The sequence below is a fragment of the Mizuhopecten yessoensis genome, unplaced genomic scaffold, assembly GCF_002113885.1.
Source record: "Mizuhopecten yessoensis strain PY_sf001 unplaced genomic scaffold, ASM211388v2 scaffold11167, whole genome shotgun sequence".
NCBI classification, from domain to species: domain Eukaryota; kingdom Metazoa; phylum Mollusca; class Bivalvia; order Pectinida; family Pectinidae; genus Mizuhopecten; species Mizuhopecten yessoensis.
The window spans coordinates 764,237-785,047 of record NW_018408913.1 but is presented as its reverse complement, the minus strand read 5'-3'; the positions used below and the strand labels follow the sequence as shown (position 1 = coordinate 785,047).

The 20,811-nt window shown below is 40.4% G+C and overlaps 1 protein-coding gene across 4 annotated transcripts in view; it reads left to right on the top strand.

Moving 5' to 3' along the window:
• Positions 1–19,954, top strand: part of LOC110467259 (WD repeat-containing protein 81-like) — a 30,893-nt gene extending 10,939 nt beyond the window's left edge. The window contains exons 12-26 of one of the 4 annotated variants that reach the window (XM_021524302.1): positions 302–421; positions 1,155–1,443; positions 1,810–1,992; positions 2,552–2,666; positions 2,890–3,011; positions 3,465–3,648; positions 4,287–4,357; positions 8,299–8,479; positions 8,855–8,957; positions 9,277–9,407; positions 9,737–9,798; positions 10,217–10,356; positions 10,966–11,065; positions 18,078–18,178; positions 18,435–19,954. In XM_021524302.1, the coding sequence (XP_021379977.1) occupies positions 302–421; positions 1,155–1,443; positions 1,810–1,992; positions 2,552–2,666; positions 2,890–3,011; positions 3,465–3,648; positions 4,287–4,357; positions 8,299–8,479; positions 8,855–8,957; positions 9,277–9,407; positions 9,737–9,798; positions 10,217–10,356; positions 10,966–11,065; positions 18,078–18,178; positions 18,435–18,563 (2,031 nt within the window). In that variant the 3' untranslated portion in view covers positions 18,564–19,954. Of the gene's footprint in view, positions 1–301; positions 422–1,154; positions 1,444–1,809; positions 1,993–2,548; positions 2,667–2,889; positions 3,012–3,464; positions 3,649–4,286; positions 4,358–8,298; positions 8,480–8,854; positions 8,958–9,276; positions 9,408–9,736; positions 9,799–10,216; positions 10,357–10,965; positions 11,066–18,077; positions 18,179–18,434 lie in introns of all 4 variants that reach the window. The other 3 variants (XM_021524305.1, XM_021524301.1, XM_021524303.1) reach the window with 3 other exon arrangements.
• The last annotated feature ends 857 nt before the right edge of the window (positions 19,955–20,811 follow it).

The following is a 20,811-nucleotide window of genomic DNA, read 5'->3' as shown; positions in this document are numbered from 1 at the left end:
TCAATTTTTATGAACATTGATTATCACAAAACTTCCCTATAACTTTTAGCTTTGTTCACCTGGTATTTTATTCCAGTTTTATCTCCTGTTTTAGAAACTACCACATGGAAATAATATGCATTGGACTAGTACCATAGGTACATGTCATGCCATTTGTTTTAGTAATAATAATTATGACCTCATAAGTTTAACTTTGGCCATCGATTGGACACATTGTGTCATTATAGTAACAGCCTTATTGGGGTTAGATTTCAATCTTGTGTATTATGAAGTATACATTCACTTAACTTCTTATTCTCAGGTTAACACAGCAAAGAAACGTCTCACTCAGAAGGCAGAGTCAGGTGTGATTAGTGCACTGGTCTTATTGAGACACATCCTGCCTCTCCTGTCTGATGAGTCCCTCATGGATGTTTTACCGGTAAGTGGGATCTCCTACAGACAAAGGTTATATACATGACAGATATATTTCTTACCAACGGTACACAAGTATGGCTAGATGTCATACAGGTAAGTTATGTCTATAATATATGTCATACAGGTAAGTCATGTATATAATAGATGTCAAACAGGTAAGTCATGTCTATAATAGATGTCTAACAGGTAAGTCATGTCTATAATAGATGTCAAACAGGTAAGTCATGTCTGTAACAGATGTCAAACAGGTAAGTCATGTCTATAATAGATGTCAAACAGGTAAGTCATGTCTATAATAGATGTCAAACAGGTAAGTCATGTCTATAATAGATGCATATATTAGATGGAAGACATCTCTGTTACAGGTAAAACATACTTTTGATGGACACCTTATACATGAGATTTGAGATGGATGTCTGACAAGGGGGACTTATCTAAAGAACAGATAGCAAATTTGATAAAGTTTAGAGTTAATACTTTCAGATCATTTATACACGATTAATGGTGAATACCATTTTCAGATTGATAGATCTAGTTTTATATGTGTGATTATGGATACCCTTAGAGACTGCAAAATATCTGTTATCTTCAATATCATAGGGCAATTTCCTAAAATGCAGTAGTTTTATGGCATACTAAAACCTTTTCACAACTTGATATGAAGTTGCTGACTTTTATTCTGTGAATGTGCTTGTTTACAGGGTGTGTCATTCAAATTACCTGCAACTTTTTTTCAGGATACAATCATCAGGGATACCCTGTCTCCTGTTATTATGCTCATATCTTCAACATCTCATAATTTCCCAGGAGGAAGCATGGTACGCTCATTAATCTGCCACAAAGTTATAGACGTGGTCTTTGTCATTGGTTTACGTGTAGGTTTTGAAATGACAAGGAATCTCATGACTGGACTCCTCATCGAGTTTTTTTCTTGCTTTGCACAAGTTCATGGTAACCAGCAGCAACAGTCTCAGTCAGCAGCTCAGCAAGAGTCAGTCAACCAAACACAACCAATCAAATCTCAGGGTAAGTGGTCAACAATAATCTTGTGTATGATAGAATGATAGAAAGCAGGTTCTACTCAAAGAGTTTAATTTAGATACCGGGTATCTTGAAATAAAAAATGTGTCAGTCAGTACTGTATCCTTATTGAATGAATGATTGTAAAGAACCTGTGAATTAACTCAAAAGTATTTCACTGCGAAATGTAAATATAAAGAAATTGATTGTTAGCAATTTTCCGACAAAAATATATGGGTGTACTTATAATCATATACATATTTATAAGTTAAATAATGCATTTCATTATTACATTTTTTTATTGATAATACATATATCTATATTTAATGATGGAATAATAAATATCTCAAATCTACTGACTTATCCTTGCAGTGTCTACAGACGACTCGTACTGTAATATCAGGATAGACTGTAATACAAACGAGTACACTATTGGCACACCAGTCTCTGTTGGTAACTTCATCCCCTCCCCCAGCTCAGGCCTCAGCCCCGGGGCCTGGCACTCCTCCAGAAAGTCTCTGTATAGCCTCACTGTCACGCCCTATGATGACAGAGGTATGTATTGGTTTGTTATCACTGGTACATTGTATATGTTAGAGTAGATAATACTAAGAATTTGAACCAAGTTTATTCGGTTTGTCATAGGGCTGATTCTTAACTTCATAATATATAGAGGTGTTACAAGTGACTTGTTTTGTATAGTTATCTTACTCAAGTTGTTTTAAAATAAAGAGCTTTTAACACCATTTGAAAATGGTCATGAGTTGTAGAACTTGTTTGTTCTACTATATTTCATGACATTGTTAATTTGTCAAGGCATTTACATTGTTGTTTCACTAGGAGTCCGGCTGTGTAGGAATATGTTGCAAGTGATAAGTTTTCTAATTAATATGCAAAAATTACGAAACTATGCTTACAGCTCTATTCCCAAATTTTATTTGAGAATACTTCATATATATATACATGTATTTAGGTATTTCTAATTTTTATCAGTTCTGAGTGTACATAAAGCTAGCCACGTGCACTTGTATGTTACTTCATCACAGATGAATATAATATGTCAGGGGATACTTGCTTTGTACTGACTTTTTCCCCCCCTGTGTTGTATTAGAAGACTCCCCAGAGTATGGTACGAAGGACAAAGAGAAAACGTTACAGGACCTTGTTGATGTGTTCTCCCCTGAGCTAGCTATGGCGTCCTACATACCCTTCTGTCGCATATTTGGCAGGTACGACATTGGCTTAAAAGTTAGGCAAATATCTTACACATATGTATTACAGGGTACCAAGTAAGGCAAATACCACAGCCTCTGAATACTAAGTTTGGAAAATTATGTCCCTGAAAGACAACAAACATTGAAGTACTTCATATAAAATGTCTTTTTAAATTGATAGAGAAATTGTTACTTTGTAAAGTTGAGTGTAAGTAAAATCAGTGTGCCTGTGTTACAGTATTTACATGGAGAATAGTCTACCTAATGATGACATGATCAGACAGCTCTGTTCCCAGTATGATGGAGAGCTCAGTCCTATCCACAGCAGTGACTCTGAAACGACTTCACCTGTACAAGAAGGTAGGTATCACGGCTAACTCAGCCATTTATTACACTTCATAACTAGGTAGCTAATCAAGTAAACGTTGAGTTGAATTTAAATTTCTTTAATGAATGGACATTAAGGTAATGAAGTAGAATATTAGGTTTGTGAATGTTTACATGGCGCTTCTATTTTTAAACCACAATATACATACTTGCCAACTGTTTGAGATTTCCATGGGGGAGATTCTGCACGCTCAAAATTAAAACGGAAATAAAATGCGTGTATACACCCCCTAGAGACAAAATAACCCTTTAAAATGACATATTTTGAGTTGTTTCATTACATCTTAGAATATAGGAACGGTTAGGCAAATTCACTGGTTGAAAACACTCAAATTAAGGGTGCAAAATCGGGAGTCGTCAGTTAATCTATAAATTGATTTCAATAATAGAGAGTAGATAATATTAGCGGAAACGTAACATTTTCAGTAAGTGTGGGCCTCTGTTTCCCCTGTCTAGCCATACCTGTCCTAGGAATCGGGAGTAACGTGGCTTTGCTAGGCAACAGGATCCAGCTCAACACCAGTACACCACAAGGGTCAGACACATTCAAGATCGGACCAATTCACAGAAACTCTCGTTTACTCAGGGTGGATCCCGATGAAACAAGGAGGTAAACGTGGTATTCATGAAATACTCTAATACATAAGTCATGAAGTCATGATATTTGGCATAAAGCTTGTTGTGTTTGAGGGCTATCAATTTTGTTCAAATGAGTGACCTGGGCCCGTATTCATTAAACCAGCCTCATACTCAAACATAGATTCTATGCTCAAACCTACTTTCTTGTAATTTGAATAAAACATCTAACAAGGTCAAAAGGTCAAGTTTAGACATGGAAATTGGTATTCAGTTTTAGGTCTCGAAAATTCCTTGACGACATTGATAAACTGAATATTTATTAATTTATCACAAGAACTAGAAATTGGGCAAGGGCACAGAATCTGAGCTTGAGCATGAGAACGGTTTTGTGAATACTGGCCCTGACCCACCTTTCAAACTCATAAAGGTCCAACATGTGTTAAAATCTTCCAAAAACAAACTTTTACAATACAATCAGGCCTAGACTTTGATGTCTTGCCTGAGGTTTACTAGGATGAAAGGGTATCAGACTTATTTAAATTAATGAACTTGACTCGCTTTTCAAGGTCACAAATGTTAAACATGTTCAATGTTATGAATTGTTCATACTAGTTCAGATATGTATATGTGAGCAACAAGCCACTTGACAAGATGTTCCAATTGTTACAGTGATCAGATGGAGCACAACAAGCGTCGACATCTGAGGGGGAACTGGCTGGCTTACTGGGAACATGAACTTGGTAGGTAGATACACAGGAGAGGTAGACTGAGGAGTAGGGGAACTAAAGGGGTGAGGGACTGAAGGGTATGGGAACAAAGGGGTTATTGAAGGGTATGAGAACAAAGGGGGGAGGGACTGAAGGGGATGAGAACAAATTTGAAGGGGGGAGGGACTGAAGGGTATGGGAACTAAGGGGTGAGGGGCTGAAGGGTATGAGAACAAATTTGAAGGGGAGAGGGACTGAAGGGTATGGGAACAAAGGGGTTATTTAAGGGTATGAGAACAAAGGGGTGAGGGACTGAAGGGTATAAGAACAAATTTGAAGGGGTGAGGGACTGAAGGGAATGGGAACAAAGGGGTGAGGGATTGAAGGGTAAGGGAACTAAGGGGTGAGGGGTTGAAGTGTATGTGAACAAAGGAGTGAGGAACTGAAGGGTATGAGAACAAATTTGAAGGGGAGAGGGACTGAAGGGTATGAGAACAAAGGGGAGAGTGACTGGAGGGTATGGGAACAAAGGGGTGAGGGACTTAAGGGTATGAGAACAAAGGGGTGAGGGACTGAAGGGTATAAGAACAAATTTGAAGGGGTGAGGGACTGAAGGGTATGGGAACAAGGGGGTGAGGGACGTAAGGGTATGAGACCAAAGGGGTGAGGGACTGGAGGGTATGGGAACAAAGGGGGGAGGGACTGAAGGGTATGAGAACTAAGGGGTGAGGGACTGAAGGGAATGGGAACAAAGGGGTGAGGGACTGAAGGGAATGGGAACAAAGGGGTGAGGGATTGGAGGGTATGGGAACAAAGGGGTGAGGGACTTAAGGGTATGAGAACAAAGGGGTGAGGGATTGAAGGGCAAGTAAACTAAGGGGTGAGGGGTTGAAGTGTATGTGAACAAAGGAGTGAGGGACTGAAGGGTATGAGAACAAATTCGAAGGGGTGAGGGATTGAAGGGTATGGGAACAAAGGGGGGAGGGATTGAAGGGTAAGGGAGGGGACTCGTGCGTCACAGACAAGGGGTTATTGAAGGGTATGAGAACAAAGGGGGGAGGGACTGAAGGGTATGAGAACTAAGGGATGAGGGACTGAAGGGTATGAGAACAAATTCGAAGGGGGGAGGGACTGAAGGGGATGGGAACAAAGGGGTGAGGGATTGAAGGGAAAGTGAACTAAGGGTTGAGGGGTTGAAGTGTATGGGAACAAAGGGGTGAGGGACTGAAGGGAATGAGAACTAAGGGGTGAGGGACTGAAGGGGATGGGAACAAAGGGGTGAGGGATTGAAGGGGATGGGAACAAAGGGGTGAGGGACTGAAGGGAATGAGAACAAATTCAAAGGGGTGAGGGACTGAAGGGTATGGGAACAAATGGTGAGGGGGGTGAGGGACTGAAGGGTATGAGAACTAAGGGGTGAGGGACTGAAGGGTATGAGAACTAAGGGGTGAGGGACTGAAGGGTATGGGAACTAAGGGATGAGGGACTGAAGGGTATGGGAACAAAGGGGTTATTTAAGGGTATGAGAACAAAGGGGTGAGGGACTGAAGGGGATGGGGAACTAAGGGGTGAGGGATTGAAGGGTATGGGAACAGAGGGGGGAGGGATTGAAGGGTATGGGAACAAAGGGGTGAGGGATTGAAGGGAAAGTGAACTAAGGGTTGAGGGGTTGAAGTGTATGGGAACAAAGGAGTGAGGGACTGAAGAGTATGAGAACAAATTTGAAGGGGTGAGGGACTGAAGGGAATGGGAACAAAGGGGTGAGGGACTGAAGGGTATGAAAACTAAGGGGTGAGGGACTGAAGGGAATGGGAACAAAGGGGTGAGGGATTGAAGGGAAAGTGAACTAAGGGTTGAGGGGTTGAAGTGTATGGGAACAAAGGAGTGAGGGACTGAAGCGTATGAGAACAAATTTGAAGGGGTGAGGGACTGAAGGGAATGGGAACAAAGGGGTGAGGGATTGAAGGGAATGGGAACTAAGGGATGAGGGACTGAAGGGGATGAGAACAAAGGGGTGAGGGATTGAAGGGTATGGGAACAAGGGGGGAGGGATTGAAGGGTATGGGAACTAAGGGATGAGGGACTGGGTATGAGAACAAATTTGAAGGGGTGAGGGACTGAAGGGTATGAGAACTAATGGGTGAGGGACTGAAGGGTATGGGAACAAATGGTGAGGGATTGAAGGGTAGGGGAACAAAGGGCAAGGGACTGAAGGGTGAGGGACTGAAGGGTAGGGGAACTAAGGCGTGAGGGACTGAAGGGTATGGGAACAAATGGTGAGGGATTGAAGGGTAGGGGAACTAAGGGGTGAGGGACTGAAGGGTAAGGGAACAAAGGGGTGAGGGACTGAAGGGTATAAGAACAAATTTGAAGGGGTGAGGGACTGAAGGGTATGGGAACTAAGGGATGAGGGACTGAAGGGTATGGGAACAAATTCAAAGGGGGGAGGGACTGAAGGGTATGGGGAACTAAGGGGGGAGGGATTGATTGAAGGGTATGGGAACTAAGGGGTGAGGGACTGAAGGGTAGGGGAACAAATGGTGAGGGATTGATCAACTAAGGGGTGAGGGGTTGAAGTGTATGTGAACAAAGGAGTGAGGGACTGAAGGGTATGAGAACAAATTCGAAGGGGGGAGGGACTGAAGGGTATGGGGAACTAAGGGGGGAGGGATTGATTGAAGGGTATGGGAACTAAGGGGTGAGGGACTGAAGGGTAGGGGAACAAAGGGGTGAGGGACTGAAGGGTATGGGGAACTAAGGGGGGAGGGATTGATTGAAGGGTATGGGAACTAAGGGGTGAGGGGCTGAAGGGTATGAGAACAAATTTGAAGGGGAGAGGGACTGAAGGGTATGAGAACAAAGGGGTGAGGGATTGAAGGGTATGGGAACTAAGGGATGAGGGACTGAAGGGTATGAGAACAAATTCAAAGGGGTGAGGGACTGAAGGGTATGGGGAACTAAGGGGTGAGGGATTGAAGGGTATGGGAACAAAGGGGGGAGGGATTGAAGGGTATGGGAACTAAGGGGTGAAGGATTGAAGGGTATGGGGAACTAAGGGGTGAGGGACTGAAGGGTATGGGAACAAAGGGTGAGGGACTGAAGGGTAGGGGAACTAAGGGGTGAGGGACTGAAGGGTATGGGAACAAATGGTGAGGGATTGAAGGGTAGGGGATTTGAAGGGGAGAGGGACTGAAGGGTATGAAACAAAGGGGGGAGGGATTGAAGGGTATGGGAACTAAGGGGTGAAGGATTGAAGGGTATGGGGGACTAAGGGGTGAGGGACTGAAGGGTAGGGGAACAAAGGGGGGAGGGATTGAAGTGTAGGGGAACAAAGAGTGAGGGACTGAAGGGTAGGGGAACTAAGGGGTGAGGGACTGAAGGGTAGGGGAACAAAGGGGTGAGGGATTGAAGTGTAGGGGAACAAAGAGTGAGGGACTGAAGGGTAGGGGAACTAAGGGGTGAGGGACTGAAGGGTAGGGGAACTAAGGGGGGAGGGACTGAAGGGTATTGGAACGAAGGGGTCAGGGACTGAAGCGTAGTGGAACGAAGGGGTGAGGGACTGAAGGGAATTGGAACGAAGGGGTGAGGGACTGAAGGGTATTGGAACGAAGGGATGAGGGACTGAAGGGTAGGGGTTTGGAACCAGAGTTGTTTGTGTAATAGGGATGGACCTACCGGTAGTGATTTGATGTTCAAGCCTCGGCAAGGATTTTCAAGGACAGCATTATCATTTGCAGGTCTGTCAGTTTTTACCCTTGCAATATTCCATTCCAAAAAAAGACGGATCGGCTGGTCTGCATAAACAGACAGGCATGTAAACACCATTTGTTGGAAGGGGAGGGAACTGATACTTCATGTGCTGACTCGCACTATTAAGATACTTTAACAAATAAATATTGACGTCCAACTTTCTAAGTGGCAGAGAAATGATATTCTGTGATCGAGTGTAAAGACTTTTTTTTTGTTTGTTGCAGGCCTGAGTGAGCGAGACACTATGTTCAACTTTAAGCAGATCAAGCTGCAAACATTTGAGGGCCACAGTAGTAGTATCAGGTCACTGACTGTACTGGACAATGAAAACTCCTTCGTCACCGCCAGCAAGGACAAAACGGTCAAGCTCTGGTCCATCAAGAGCTATGGGGATGGTGCTCACAAGTATGTGAAGAAGAAAAGGATATTTTATTATGACTATTGATAGTATCATAATAGTATTTGTTTTGGAACAATAGAATTGTTAATGTTTCTTGTGTCTTGTAATTTTTTCATTTAGGTATTCACATCATAGCTGCAACTTTAAACTGCAATATGTATGCTACTTTTACTTCATTTGCAAATTTCACATTTTATTTTACATTGTTGGCATCACCACATATTTTTGAGCATGTATGTTCATCCTCAGATATTTGAAATGAAGTCAACATTCTGTGTCAGTAGGTAGTTTGTAAAGCTTTTGATGCCATTCAATTACACTATTTTCTGTCCCGTATTGTTTTCTGTACTTGAAAGTAAAACCAAACATATTTGTGTCAGGAGCAGGTGTCAGTGGACCTATCAACAGCACAAGAAGTCAGTGTTCTCTGTAGCCTACCTCGAGTCTGTGCGACTTGTAGCATCCTGTGATAGCACCGTCCATGTAAGTAGGTCATGAACACTGCAATATCATCAAGTCCTCGTTAAGGGAACTGTTGTAGGAGTAATTTTGAAAGGAGAAGGAAAATCATGCTGTGTAAACCTGTTCAATGATACAGCTGTTAATGGATATGGACACATTACCCATTCACCCCTAAAGTCACGTTAGAATCTTACCAAAATCAAAGACTGATTTTATTTTAATAAAATCTATCTATTTATATGGGAAATTTCATCCACAATAAGGTTTATTATCTGGAATGTAGTATTTAATCTGTATGTTTTGTTATTTCAGTAGCTAATACTTACTTTGATTGATCTAGATCTGGGACCCGTTTACGGGAGATGTAGTTCGGCGCCTTGAGTCAACCCGTTACAGCCCTGTGACAGCCCTAATTCCATGTCCCTCACCGAGTACCATGATCATCACCGCCACTAATGACTCCACCCTAAGGTAGTATTGACCAATCTCAGTAAACTTGTTCCAACAAGTCTTTTGCTTACGGTAACTGTGTGTATTTGTGTATGCTTTGTTATATTAACTGATGAATTTTACCTGAACCACTGAAAAAGTAGCACAGAATCAATACAGAAGATTAACATAAAAACAGTCCTATTTGGTACAACATCCTGTCCTGCTATGTTCAATGAGATGGCATTGTTAATTTTATAACAATTAAGTATTGGCTGTAAATATTGGAAAAGTCAGGTTTGATTGGTTTGGTAAATGGTTTCATGCAATTTGTTTGTTGTACATTAATGTTTACGTTTTGTATCCATCAGGTTTCTGGACCTACGAGCAGCTAGCTATGCCCACGAGTACAAGTGTACGACCAGCACAGCAGGTACTTCAAAGACATGTTCCTTGATGCCTCTTATTTAGGAGATGTAGTCTAGTACCTAGACATCGCCAGCATTGAATGAATATCTCATCTGTATGAATTTACAAACATTCTTATACCTTGGGTCAAGGTTTTTCATTTCCCTTAATATTACCATAATGCAGAAATGCACTTTATCTTGTTTAATACATAACCATTATATGTAAAGTAAGGCTGTATTTTTCAAGATTTTATTTGCTGTGTTTATTGCATTGTCTGAGTTAGACATGCATGGACAGCTGTGCAATAGTCGATCTTGTCTGATTGTTGTGTTAAATATGTGGTAGTCTGTGCTTGAAAAAGATTCTCTGTGTTGAGTGTTATTTTATTTGTTGGACAGGCCTGATTCGCTGTGTTGAGTGTTATTTTATTTGTTGGACAGGCCTGATTCGCTGTGTGACTGTCAGTCCAGACAGCCATTGGGTGTGTGTAGGATTTTCCTCAGGAATATTGTCCCTCCTGGACCTGCGTACTGGCATAATGATGAAGTCCTGGAAAGGTCACGAAGGCGACATCTTACAGGTAGGCAAACTTATTTTTATTTCAGCCGAAAGGAGGAAGTATGATAAGCAAGGAAGATGTCCTAAATGTGTTTTCTGAAGAAAAACAAAGAGATGTTTTTGTTAATTTTAAAGAATGATAGCAGTGTTGAACAAAAATTGCTGATCAAGGGAGGTAACGTAGGAATTGCCAAAAAATATATACGCTTTCTCATGAACATAATAGATTTTAAATATGAGCAGGTTCATGCTACACAATCCAGTTCCTGGTAATGTGTGGTAATGTAGGTTTAAGACCGACCTGTTCAAAAGATGGATACCCATATGACGGTTTTTGTTAATACCTTCATTTCAAGATTTTCTCCTGTTAATGCTTCAGTACCTTGCCTATATTGTGACTGGACAGCTAAATTCTTGAAGTTTTTATGAAAGGGGGATCAATCTTTACATTTTTAACATTACAGCTTAAACTTTTGAGAAACTCTTGGGCCAAATGATATTTTACATTACCTTGTCCTTTGGATGTGTATTTAGTACTGGTATGTAAAACATCAGCAGAGGGAGGATGACTGGACATTTGATTATGTTTACTCCTTGAAGTGTTCTATATTTCTCATTATTTTCTCCACAGATGAAGGCATACAATAAAACCACCTTCCTCACCTCGTCTTTCGACCAGACCATGAAGATCTGGAACACGGAGGACACTAAGGACCTTCCCTGTCTAAAGGGTGAGCAAATACTGATACCCTCTGAGAGGGCCATGTGTTATATACTAACCTGTGTAAAGGGTGAGCTAATACTGATACCCACTGATAGGGCCATGTGTTATATACTTACCTGTGTAAAGGGTGAGCTAATACTGATACCCTCTGATAGGGCCATGTGTTATATACTTACCTGTGTAAAGGGTGAGCTAATACTGATACTCTCTGATAGGGCCATGTGTTATATACTTACCTGTGTAAAGGGTGAGCTAATACTGATACTCTCTGATAGGGCCATGTGTTATATACTTACCTGTGTAAAGGGTGAGCTAATACTGATACTCTCTGATAGGGCCATGTGTTATATACTTACCTGTGTAAAGGGTGAGCTAATACTGATACTCTCTGATAGGGCCATGTGTTATATACTTACCTGTGTAAAGGGTGAGCTAATACTGATACTCTCTGATAGGGCCATGTGTTATATACTTACCTGTGTAAAGGGTGAGCTAATACTGATACTCTCTGATAGGGCCATGTGTTATATACTTACCTGTGTAAAGGGTGAGCTAATACTGATACTCTCTGATAGGGCCATGTGTTATATACTTACCTGTGTAAAGGGTGAGCTAATACTGATACTCTCTGATAGGGCCATGTGTTATATACTTACCTGTGTAAAGGGTGAGCTAATACTGATACTCTCTGATAGGGCCATGTGTTATATACTTACCTGTGTAAAGGGTGAGCTAATACTGATACTCTCTGATAGGGCCATGTGTTATATACTTACCTGTGTAAAGGGTGAGCTAATACTGATACTCTCTGATAGGGCCATGTGTTATATACTTACCTGTGTAAAGGGTGAGCTAATACTGATACTCTCTGATAGGGCCATGTGTTATATACTTACCTGTGTAAAGGGTGAGCTAATACTGATACTCTCTGATAGGGCCATGTGTTATATACTTACCTGTGTAAAGGGTGAGCTAATACTGATACTCTCTGATAGGGCCATGTGTTATATACTTACCTGTGTAAAGGGTGAGCTAATACTGATACTCTCTGATAGGGCCATGTGTTATATACTTACCTGTGTAAAGGGTGAGCTAATACTGATACTCTCTGATAGGGCCATGTGTTATATACTTACCTGTGTAAAGGGTGAGCTAATACTGATACTCTCTGATAGGGCCATGTGTTATATACTTACCTGTGTAAAGGGTGAGCTAATACTGATACTCTCTGATAGGGCCATGTGTTATATACTTACCTGTGTAAAGGGTGAGCTAATACTGATACTCTCTGATAGGGCCATGTGTTATATACTTACCTGTGTAAAGGGTGAGCTAATACTGATACTCTCTGATAGGGCCATGTGTTATATACTTACCTGTGTAAAGGGTGAGCTAATACTGATACTCTCTGATAGGGCCATGTGTTATATACTTACCTGTGTAAAGGGTGAGCTAATACTGATACTCTCTGATAGGGCCATGTGTTATATACTTACCTGTGTAAAGGGTGAGCTAATACTGATACTCTCTGATAGGGCCATGTGTTATATACTTACCTGTGTAAAGGGTGAGCTAATACTGATACTCTCTGATAGGGCCATGTGTTATATACTTACCTGTGTAAAGGGTGAGCTAATACTGATACTCTCTGATAGGGCCATGTGTTATATACTTACCTGTGTAAAGGGTGAGCTAATACTGATACTCTCTGATAGGGCCATGTGTTATATACTTACCTGTGTAAAGGGTGAGCTAATACTGATACTCTCTGATAGGGCCATGTGTTATATACTTACCTGTGTAAAGGGTGAGCTAATACTGATACTCTCTGATAGGGCCATGTGTTATATACTTACCTGTGTAAAGGGTGAGCTAATACTGATACTCTCTGATAGGGCCATGTGTTATATACTTACCTGTGTAAAGGGTGAGCTAATACTGATACTCTCTGATAGGGCCATGTGTTATATACTTACCTGTGTAAAGGGTGAGCTAATACTGATACTCTCTGATAGGGCCATGTGTTATATACTTACCTGTGTAAAGGGTGAGCTAATACTGATACTCTCTGATAGGGCCATGTGTTATATACTTACCTGTGTAAAGGGTGAGCTAATACTGATACTCTCTGATAGGGCCATGTGTTATATACTTACCTGTGTAAAGGGTGAGCTAATACTGATACTCTCTGATAGGGCCATGTGTTATATACTTACCTGTGTAAAGGGTGAGCTAATACTGATACTCTCTGATAGGGCCATGTGTTATATACTTACCTGTGTAAAGGGTGAGCTAATACTGATACTCTCTGATAGGGCCATGTGTTATATACTTACCTGTGTAAAGGGTGAGCTAATACTGATACTCTCTGATAGGGCCATGTGTTATATACTTACCTGTGTAAAGGGTGAGCTAATACTGATACTCTCTGATAGGGCCATGTGTTATATACTTACCTGTGTAAAGGGTGAGCTAATACTGATACTCTCTGATAGGGCCATGTGTTATATACTTACCTGTGTAAAGGGTGAGCTAATACTGATACTCTCTGATAGGGCCATGTGTTATATACTTACCTGTGTAAAGGGTGAGCTAATACTGATACTCTCTGATAGGGCCATGTGTTATATACTTACCTGTGTAAAGGGTGAGCTAATACTGATACTCTCTGATAGGGCCATGTGTTATATACTTACCTGTGTAAAGGGTGAGCTAATACTGATACTCTCTGATAGGGCCATGTGTTATATACTTACCTGTGTAAAGGGTGAGCTAATACTGATACTCTCTGATAGGGCCATGTGTTATATACTTACCTGTGTAAAGGGTGAGCTAATACTGATACTCTCTGATAGGGCCATGTGTTATATACTTACCTGTGTAAAGGGTGAGCTAATACTGATACTCTCTGATAGGGCCATGTGTTATATACTTACCTGTGTAAAGGGTGAGCTAATACTGATACTCTCTGATAGGGCCATGTGTTATATACTTACCTGTGTAAAGGGTGAGCAAATACTGATACTCTCTGATAGGGCCATGTGTTATATACTTACCTGTGTAAAGGGTGAGCAAATACTGATACTCTCTGATAGGGCCATGTGTTATATACTTACCTGTGTAAAGGGTGAGCAAATACTGATACTCTCTGATAGGGCCATGTGTTATATACTTACCTGTGTAAAGGGTGAGCAAATACTGATACTCTCTGATAGGGCCATGTGTTATATACTTACCTGTGTAAAGGGTGAGCAAATACTGATACTCTCTGATAGGGCCATGTGTTATATACTTACCTGTGTAAAGGGTGAGCAAATACTGATACTCTCTGATAGGGCCATGTGTTATATACTTACCTGTGTAAAGGGTGAGCAAATACTGATACTCTCTGATAGGGCCATGTGTTATATACTTACCTGTGTAAAGGGTGAGCAAATACTGATACTCTCTGATAGGGCCATGTGTTATATACTTACCTGTGTAAAGGGTGAGCAAATACTGATACTCTCTGATAGGGCCATGTGTTATATACTTACCTGTGTAAAGGGTGAGCAAATACTGATACTCTCTGATAGGGCCATGTGTTATATACTTACCTGTGTAAAGGGTGAGCAAATACTGATACTCTCTGATAGGGCCATGTGTTATATACTTACCTGTGTAAAGGGTGAGCAAATACTGATACTCTCTGATAGGGCCATGTGTTATATACTTACCTGTGTAAAGGGTGAGCAAATACTGATACTCTCTGATAGGGCCATGTGTTATATACTTACCTGTGTAAAGGGTGAGCAAATACTGATACTCTCTGATAGGGCCATGTGTTATATACTTACCTGTGTAAAGGGTGAGCAAATACTGATACTCTCTGATAGGGCCATGTGTTATATACTTACCTGTGTAAAGGGTGAGCAAATACTGATACTCTCTGATAGGGCCATGTGTTATATACTTACCTGTGTAAAGGGTGAGCAAATACTGATACTCTCTGATAGGGCCATGTGTTATATACTTACCTGTGTAAAGGGTGAGCAAATACTGATACTCTCTGATAGGGCCATGTGTTATATACTTACCTGTGTAAAGGGTGAGCAAATACTGATACTCTCTGATAGGGCCATGTGTTATATACTTACCTGTGTAAAGGGTGAGCAAATACTGATACTCTCTGATAGGGCCATGTGTTATATACTTACCTGTGTAAAGGGTGAGCAAATACTGATACTCTCTGATAGGGCCATGTGTTATATACTTACCTGTGTAAAGGGTGAGCAAATACTGATACTCTCTGATAGGGCCATGTGTTATATACTTACCTGTGTAAAGGGTGAGCAAATACTGATACTCTCTGATAGGGCCATGTGTTATATACTTACCTGTGTAAAGGGTGAGCAAATACTGATACTCTCTGATAGGGCCATGTGTTATATACTTACCTGTGTAAAGGGTGAGCAAATACTGATACTCTCTGATAGGGCCATGTGTTATATACTTACCTGTGTAAAGGGTGAGCAAATACTGATACTCTCTGATAGGGCCATGTGTTATATACTTACCTGTGTAAAGGGTGAGCAAATACTGATACTCTCTGATAGGGCCATGTGTTATATACTTACCTGTGTAAAGGGTGAGCAAATACTGATACTCTCTGATAGGGCCATGTGTTATATACTTACCTGTGTAAAGGGTGAGCAAATACTGATACTCTCTGATAGGGCCATGTGTTATATACTTACCTGTGTAAAGGGTGAGCAAATACTGATACTCTCTGATAGGGCCATGTGTTATATACTTACCTGTGTAAAGGGTGAGCAAATACTGATACTCTCTGATAGGGCCATGTGTTATATACTTACCTGTGTAAAGGGTGAGCAAATACTGATACTCTCTGATAGGGCCATGTGTTATATACTTACCTGTGTAAAGGGTGAGCAAATACTGATACTCTCTGATAGGGCCATGTGTTATATACTTACCTGTGTAAAGGGTGAGCAAATACTGATACTCTCTGATAGGGCCATGTGTTATATACTTACCTGTGTAAAGGGTGAGCAAATACTGATACTCTCTGATAGGGCCATGTGTTATATACTTACCTGTGTAAAGGGTGAGCAAATACTGATACTCTCTGATAGGGCCATGTGTTATATACTTACCTGTGTAAAGGGTGAGCAAATACTGATACTCTCTGATAGGGCCATGTGTTATATACTTACCTGTGTAAAGGGTGAGCAAATACTGATACTCTCTGATAGGGCCATGTGTTATATACTTACCTGTGTAAAGGGTGAGCAAATACTGATACTCTCTGATAGGGCCATGTGTTATATACTTACCTGTGTAAAGGGTGAGCAAATACTGATACTCTCTGATAGGGCCATGTGTTATATACTTACCTGTGTAAAGGGTGAGCAAATACTGATACTCTCTGATAGGGCCATGTGTTATATACTTACCTGTGTAAAGGGTGAGCAAATACTGATACCCTATGATAGACCCATGTGTTATATACTTACCTGTGTAAATGGTGAGCTAATACTGATACCCTCTGATAGGGCCATGTGTTATATACTTACCTGTGTAAAGGGTGAGCAAATACTGATACTCTCTGATAGAGCCATTTGTTATACACTAACCTGTGTAAATGGTGAGCTAATACTGATACTCTTTGATAGGGACATGTGTTATATACTTACCTGTGTAAAGGGTGAGCTAATACTGATACCCTCTGATAGGGCAATGTGTTATATACTTACCTGTGTAATGGTGAGCTAATACTGATACTCTTTGATAGGGACATGTGATATATACTTACCTGTGTAAAGGGTGAGAAAATTCTGATACCCTCTGATAGGGTCGTGTGTTATATACTTACCTGTGTAAAGAGTGAGCAAATACTCTAATACTGATACTCTCTGATAGGGCCATGAGTTATATACTTACCTGTGTAAAGAGTGAGCAAATACTGATACCCTATGATAGACCCTTATGTTATATACTTACCTGTGTAAAGAGTGAGCAAATACTCTAATACTGATACTCTCTGATAGGGCCACGTGTTATATACTTACCTGCGTAAAGGGTGAGCAAATACTGATCCTCTCTGATAGAGCCATTTGTTATACACTAACCTGTGTAAGTGGTGAGCTAATACTGATACTCTTTGATAGGGACATGTGATATATACTTACCTGTGTAAAGGGTGAGCTAAAACTGATACCCTCTGATAGGGCCATGTGTTATATTCTTACCTGTGTAAAGGGTGAGAAAATTCTGCTACCCTCTGATAGGGTCATTTGTTATATACTTACCTGTGTAAATGGTGAACTAATACTGATACTCTCTGATAGGGCCATGTGTAATATACTTACCTGTGTAAAGGGTGAGCTAAAACTGATACCCTCTGATAGGGCCATGTGTTATATTCTTACCTGTGTAAAGGGTGAGCAAATACTGATACTTTCTGATAGAGCCATGTGTTATATACTTACCTGTGTAAAGAGTGAGCAAATACTGATACCCTCTGATAGGGCCATGTGTTATATACTTACCTGTGTAAATGGGGACCTAATCCTGATACTCTCTGATGGGGCCATCTGCTATATACTTACCTGTGTAAAGGGGGAGCAAATACTAATACTCTCTGATAGGGCCATGAGTTATATACTTACCTGTGTAAAGAGGGAGCAAATACTGATACCCTCTGATAGGGCCATGTGTTATATACTTACCTGTGTAAATGGGGACCTAATCCTGATACTCTCTGATGGGGCCATGTGTTATATAGTTACCTGTGTAAAGGGTGAGCTAATACTGATACTCTCTGATAGAGTCCTGTGTTATATACTTACCTGTATGTTAATTCTGTCTACATTGAAGTTTTGTTTTATATACTTAGCTGTTTACTGATATCCTCTAATGGAGCTTTGTTTTACCTGTATTCAAAGATACCAGTTAATCGGTTCAAGACACGAAATTGTGTTGACAATGGTCTGAACTATGTTTGTTATGTGTTACAGGTCAGAGTGAACCAGTTCATTGCATGTCTCTCTACAAAAACCAAATCATCTCAGGAACTACGGGCAACAAAATTGGTGTCCATGCCTCCATAGAAAACCAGGTTAGTTCAGGGTTAAATGTTTGAAGTGTAGATGAGATTACTGAAGTTCATCGTTTAAATCCATGAGGAGTACTGGGTAGATAAGGTAACACAATGCCAGTGTTGAAATCAGTGAGAAGTACAGTTACATAGCAAAAAGAAGTATGTCGTCAGATTTACCACCTTTGTTTATAATAATAGGAAATGACTCTAAAAGCACTATTTCAATTTTTTCAGATGGATCTTTCAACTTTAATTTTCTGTTTTTCCTCCATAGGGTTCCTTTACCGTTACCAAACTGAAGGCTGACACTTTTAAAGGTGTCTTGACGAGTATGGCTATCCTACCGATGAACAGGACTGTATTACTAGGGGCTGACAATGGTAGTGTCCGGCTGCTTTGTTAAACACGATCTTATACCGGGACTGTCAATGGGAATGTCTCTCTGCTGTGTTATACAGAACCATATATTCAGGCCAACAATGAAAGTGTACATCTGCTATGTTTGACTGGACTCGAACTTTGCCTGACCAATGTAGTGTCTATAAAGTCTGGTGGCACAACCATACCACTACTATTAGCAGGATAACAAGGGGCTGACCATCGCAGAATTGTTTCAGCTCTACAGTCCCTCACCACAAACTCATTCTGTTGTCTGGAGTTTCTAGACTCTAACTTTAAAAAAAATAATATGAAGACTGGAGTCTTTAGATTTTAACCTAGAACTTAATGTTTGGTCTAGTCTCTAGATTCTAGCCTGAAACTTAATATGAAGTCTGGAGTCTCTAGATTCTAACCTAAAACTTAATATGAAGACTGGAGTCTAGATTTTAACCTAGAACTTAATGTTTAGTCTAGAGTCTCTAGATTCTAGCCTGAAACTTAATATGAAGTCTAGATTCTCTAGATTCTAACCTGAAACTTAATATGAAGTCTGGAGTCACTAGATTCTAACCTGAAACTTAATATGAAGTCTGGAGTCACTAGATTCTAACCTGAAACTTAATATGAAGTCTGGAGTCTCTAGATTCTAACCTGAAACTTAATATGAAAACTGGAATCTTAAGATTTTAACCTAGAACTTAATGTTTAGTCTAGTCTCTAGATTCTAACCTGAAACTTAATATGAAGTCTGGAGTCACTAGATTCTAACCTGAAACTTAATATGAAGTCTGGAGTCACTAGATTTTAACCTAGAACTTAATAAGAAGTCTGGAGTCTTTAGACTCTTAAATTAATGTGAAGTCTGGAATCTCAAGATTCTAACCTAAAACGTCATGTGTAGTTTTGGGTCTCTAGAACTTTATTTGTAATCTGGTCTCTAGACTGTTAACCAGATTTTTTGTTTGTTTCTAGCTGCAAATTGCTAGACTCTTACCCATTTTAATGTGTTATAAATAGAAGACCTCAGAACCCTTCACACAAACTCAAAACAGAAATCAGATAATTGTGTGATCTACCTGTGATAGAGGCCAGGTGTTAGTGTGACCTACCTGTGATAGAGGCAAGGTATTGCTGTAACCCACCTGTGATTGAGGCCAGGTGTTGATGTGACCTTCTTGTGATTGAGGCCAGGTGGTGATGGGACCTACCTGTGATTGAGGCCAGGTGTTAGTGTGACCTACCTGTGATTGAGGCCAGGTGTTAGTGTGACCTACCTGTAGTTGAGACTAGGTGTTGATGTGACCTACCTGTGATTGAGACCAGGTATTAGTGTGACCTACCTGTGATTGAGGCCAGGTATTAGTGTGACCTACCTGTAGTTGAGACTAGGTGTTGATGTGATCTACCTGTGATTGAGACCAGTTGTTGATCATGTGACATCAGACTCCACTCTTTTATCTTCAAGTTGTGAATGTGCAATGTACTTAACAACACCTGTCATCTGACAAGTTGTCTACATAATAAAATATTCATCCATAAACCTGTACCAACTGCTTACCAGTGCTGTATTGGGTACAGATATGGAACTAGTGTAGAGGTCATTACTGATCCAACAGAGATCAAATAATGTTTTGTAAATGTTGTCTTGTGCCAAAGCAAACGTTATGTTGCAAACAGTCAATATTTTTATGTTACGATTATTTCTTGAGAAAGCTTTTTGATTTGTATATTTTTGCTGTAAATTATTGTACGAGGATGGGTGATGTTTATGTGTTTCATGTGTGTGAAAGGCCAGTGTTTTTTTACTGTACAATAATACTCAGTTATATCAGCTCTGTAAGCACACTTACCAAACCATTAACTGAACAATCATCAAACTGCTCTACCTACCTATACCGACCAAAGATTATCTTACGTGTATTTTGTTGTGCTATCTGTATAATGTTATGTTTCTGAATGGTCATCACATACATTCTGTTGGCTTATTAAAAGTGACAGTGTCTAGTCTGTGATGGGAGTGCCAGTTCTGGAGAATACTCTGCAAAGTCAACCTGCTATTTAATGTTCTTTAATACGACACAACTTTATGTTTTTAATAAGTCAATGCTTGTGAAATACCAGTTCAACAAAAAATAAAATGGAGAACTTTTTTAATTGACTGTCTATATGTTATACTACACAGAGACCAGAATGACTTTACTACTGATGGGGTTAACTATGCATGCAGTACTATGAACCAATGTTGATGTGTTTGTCTTTTAATTATTTTT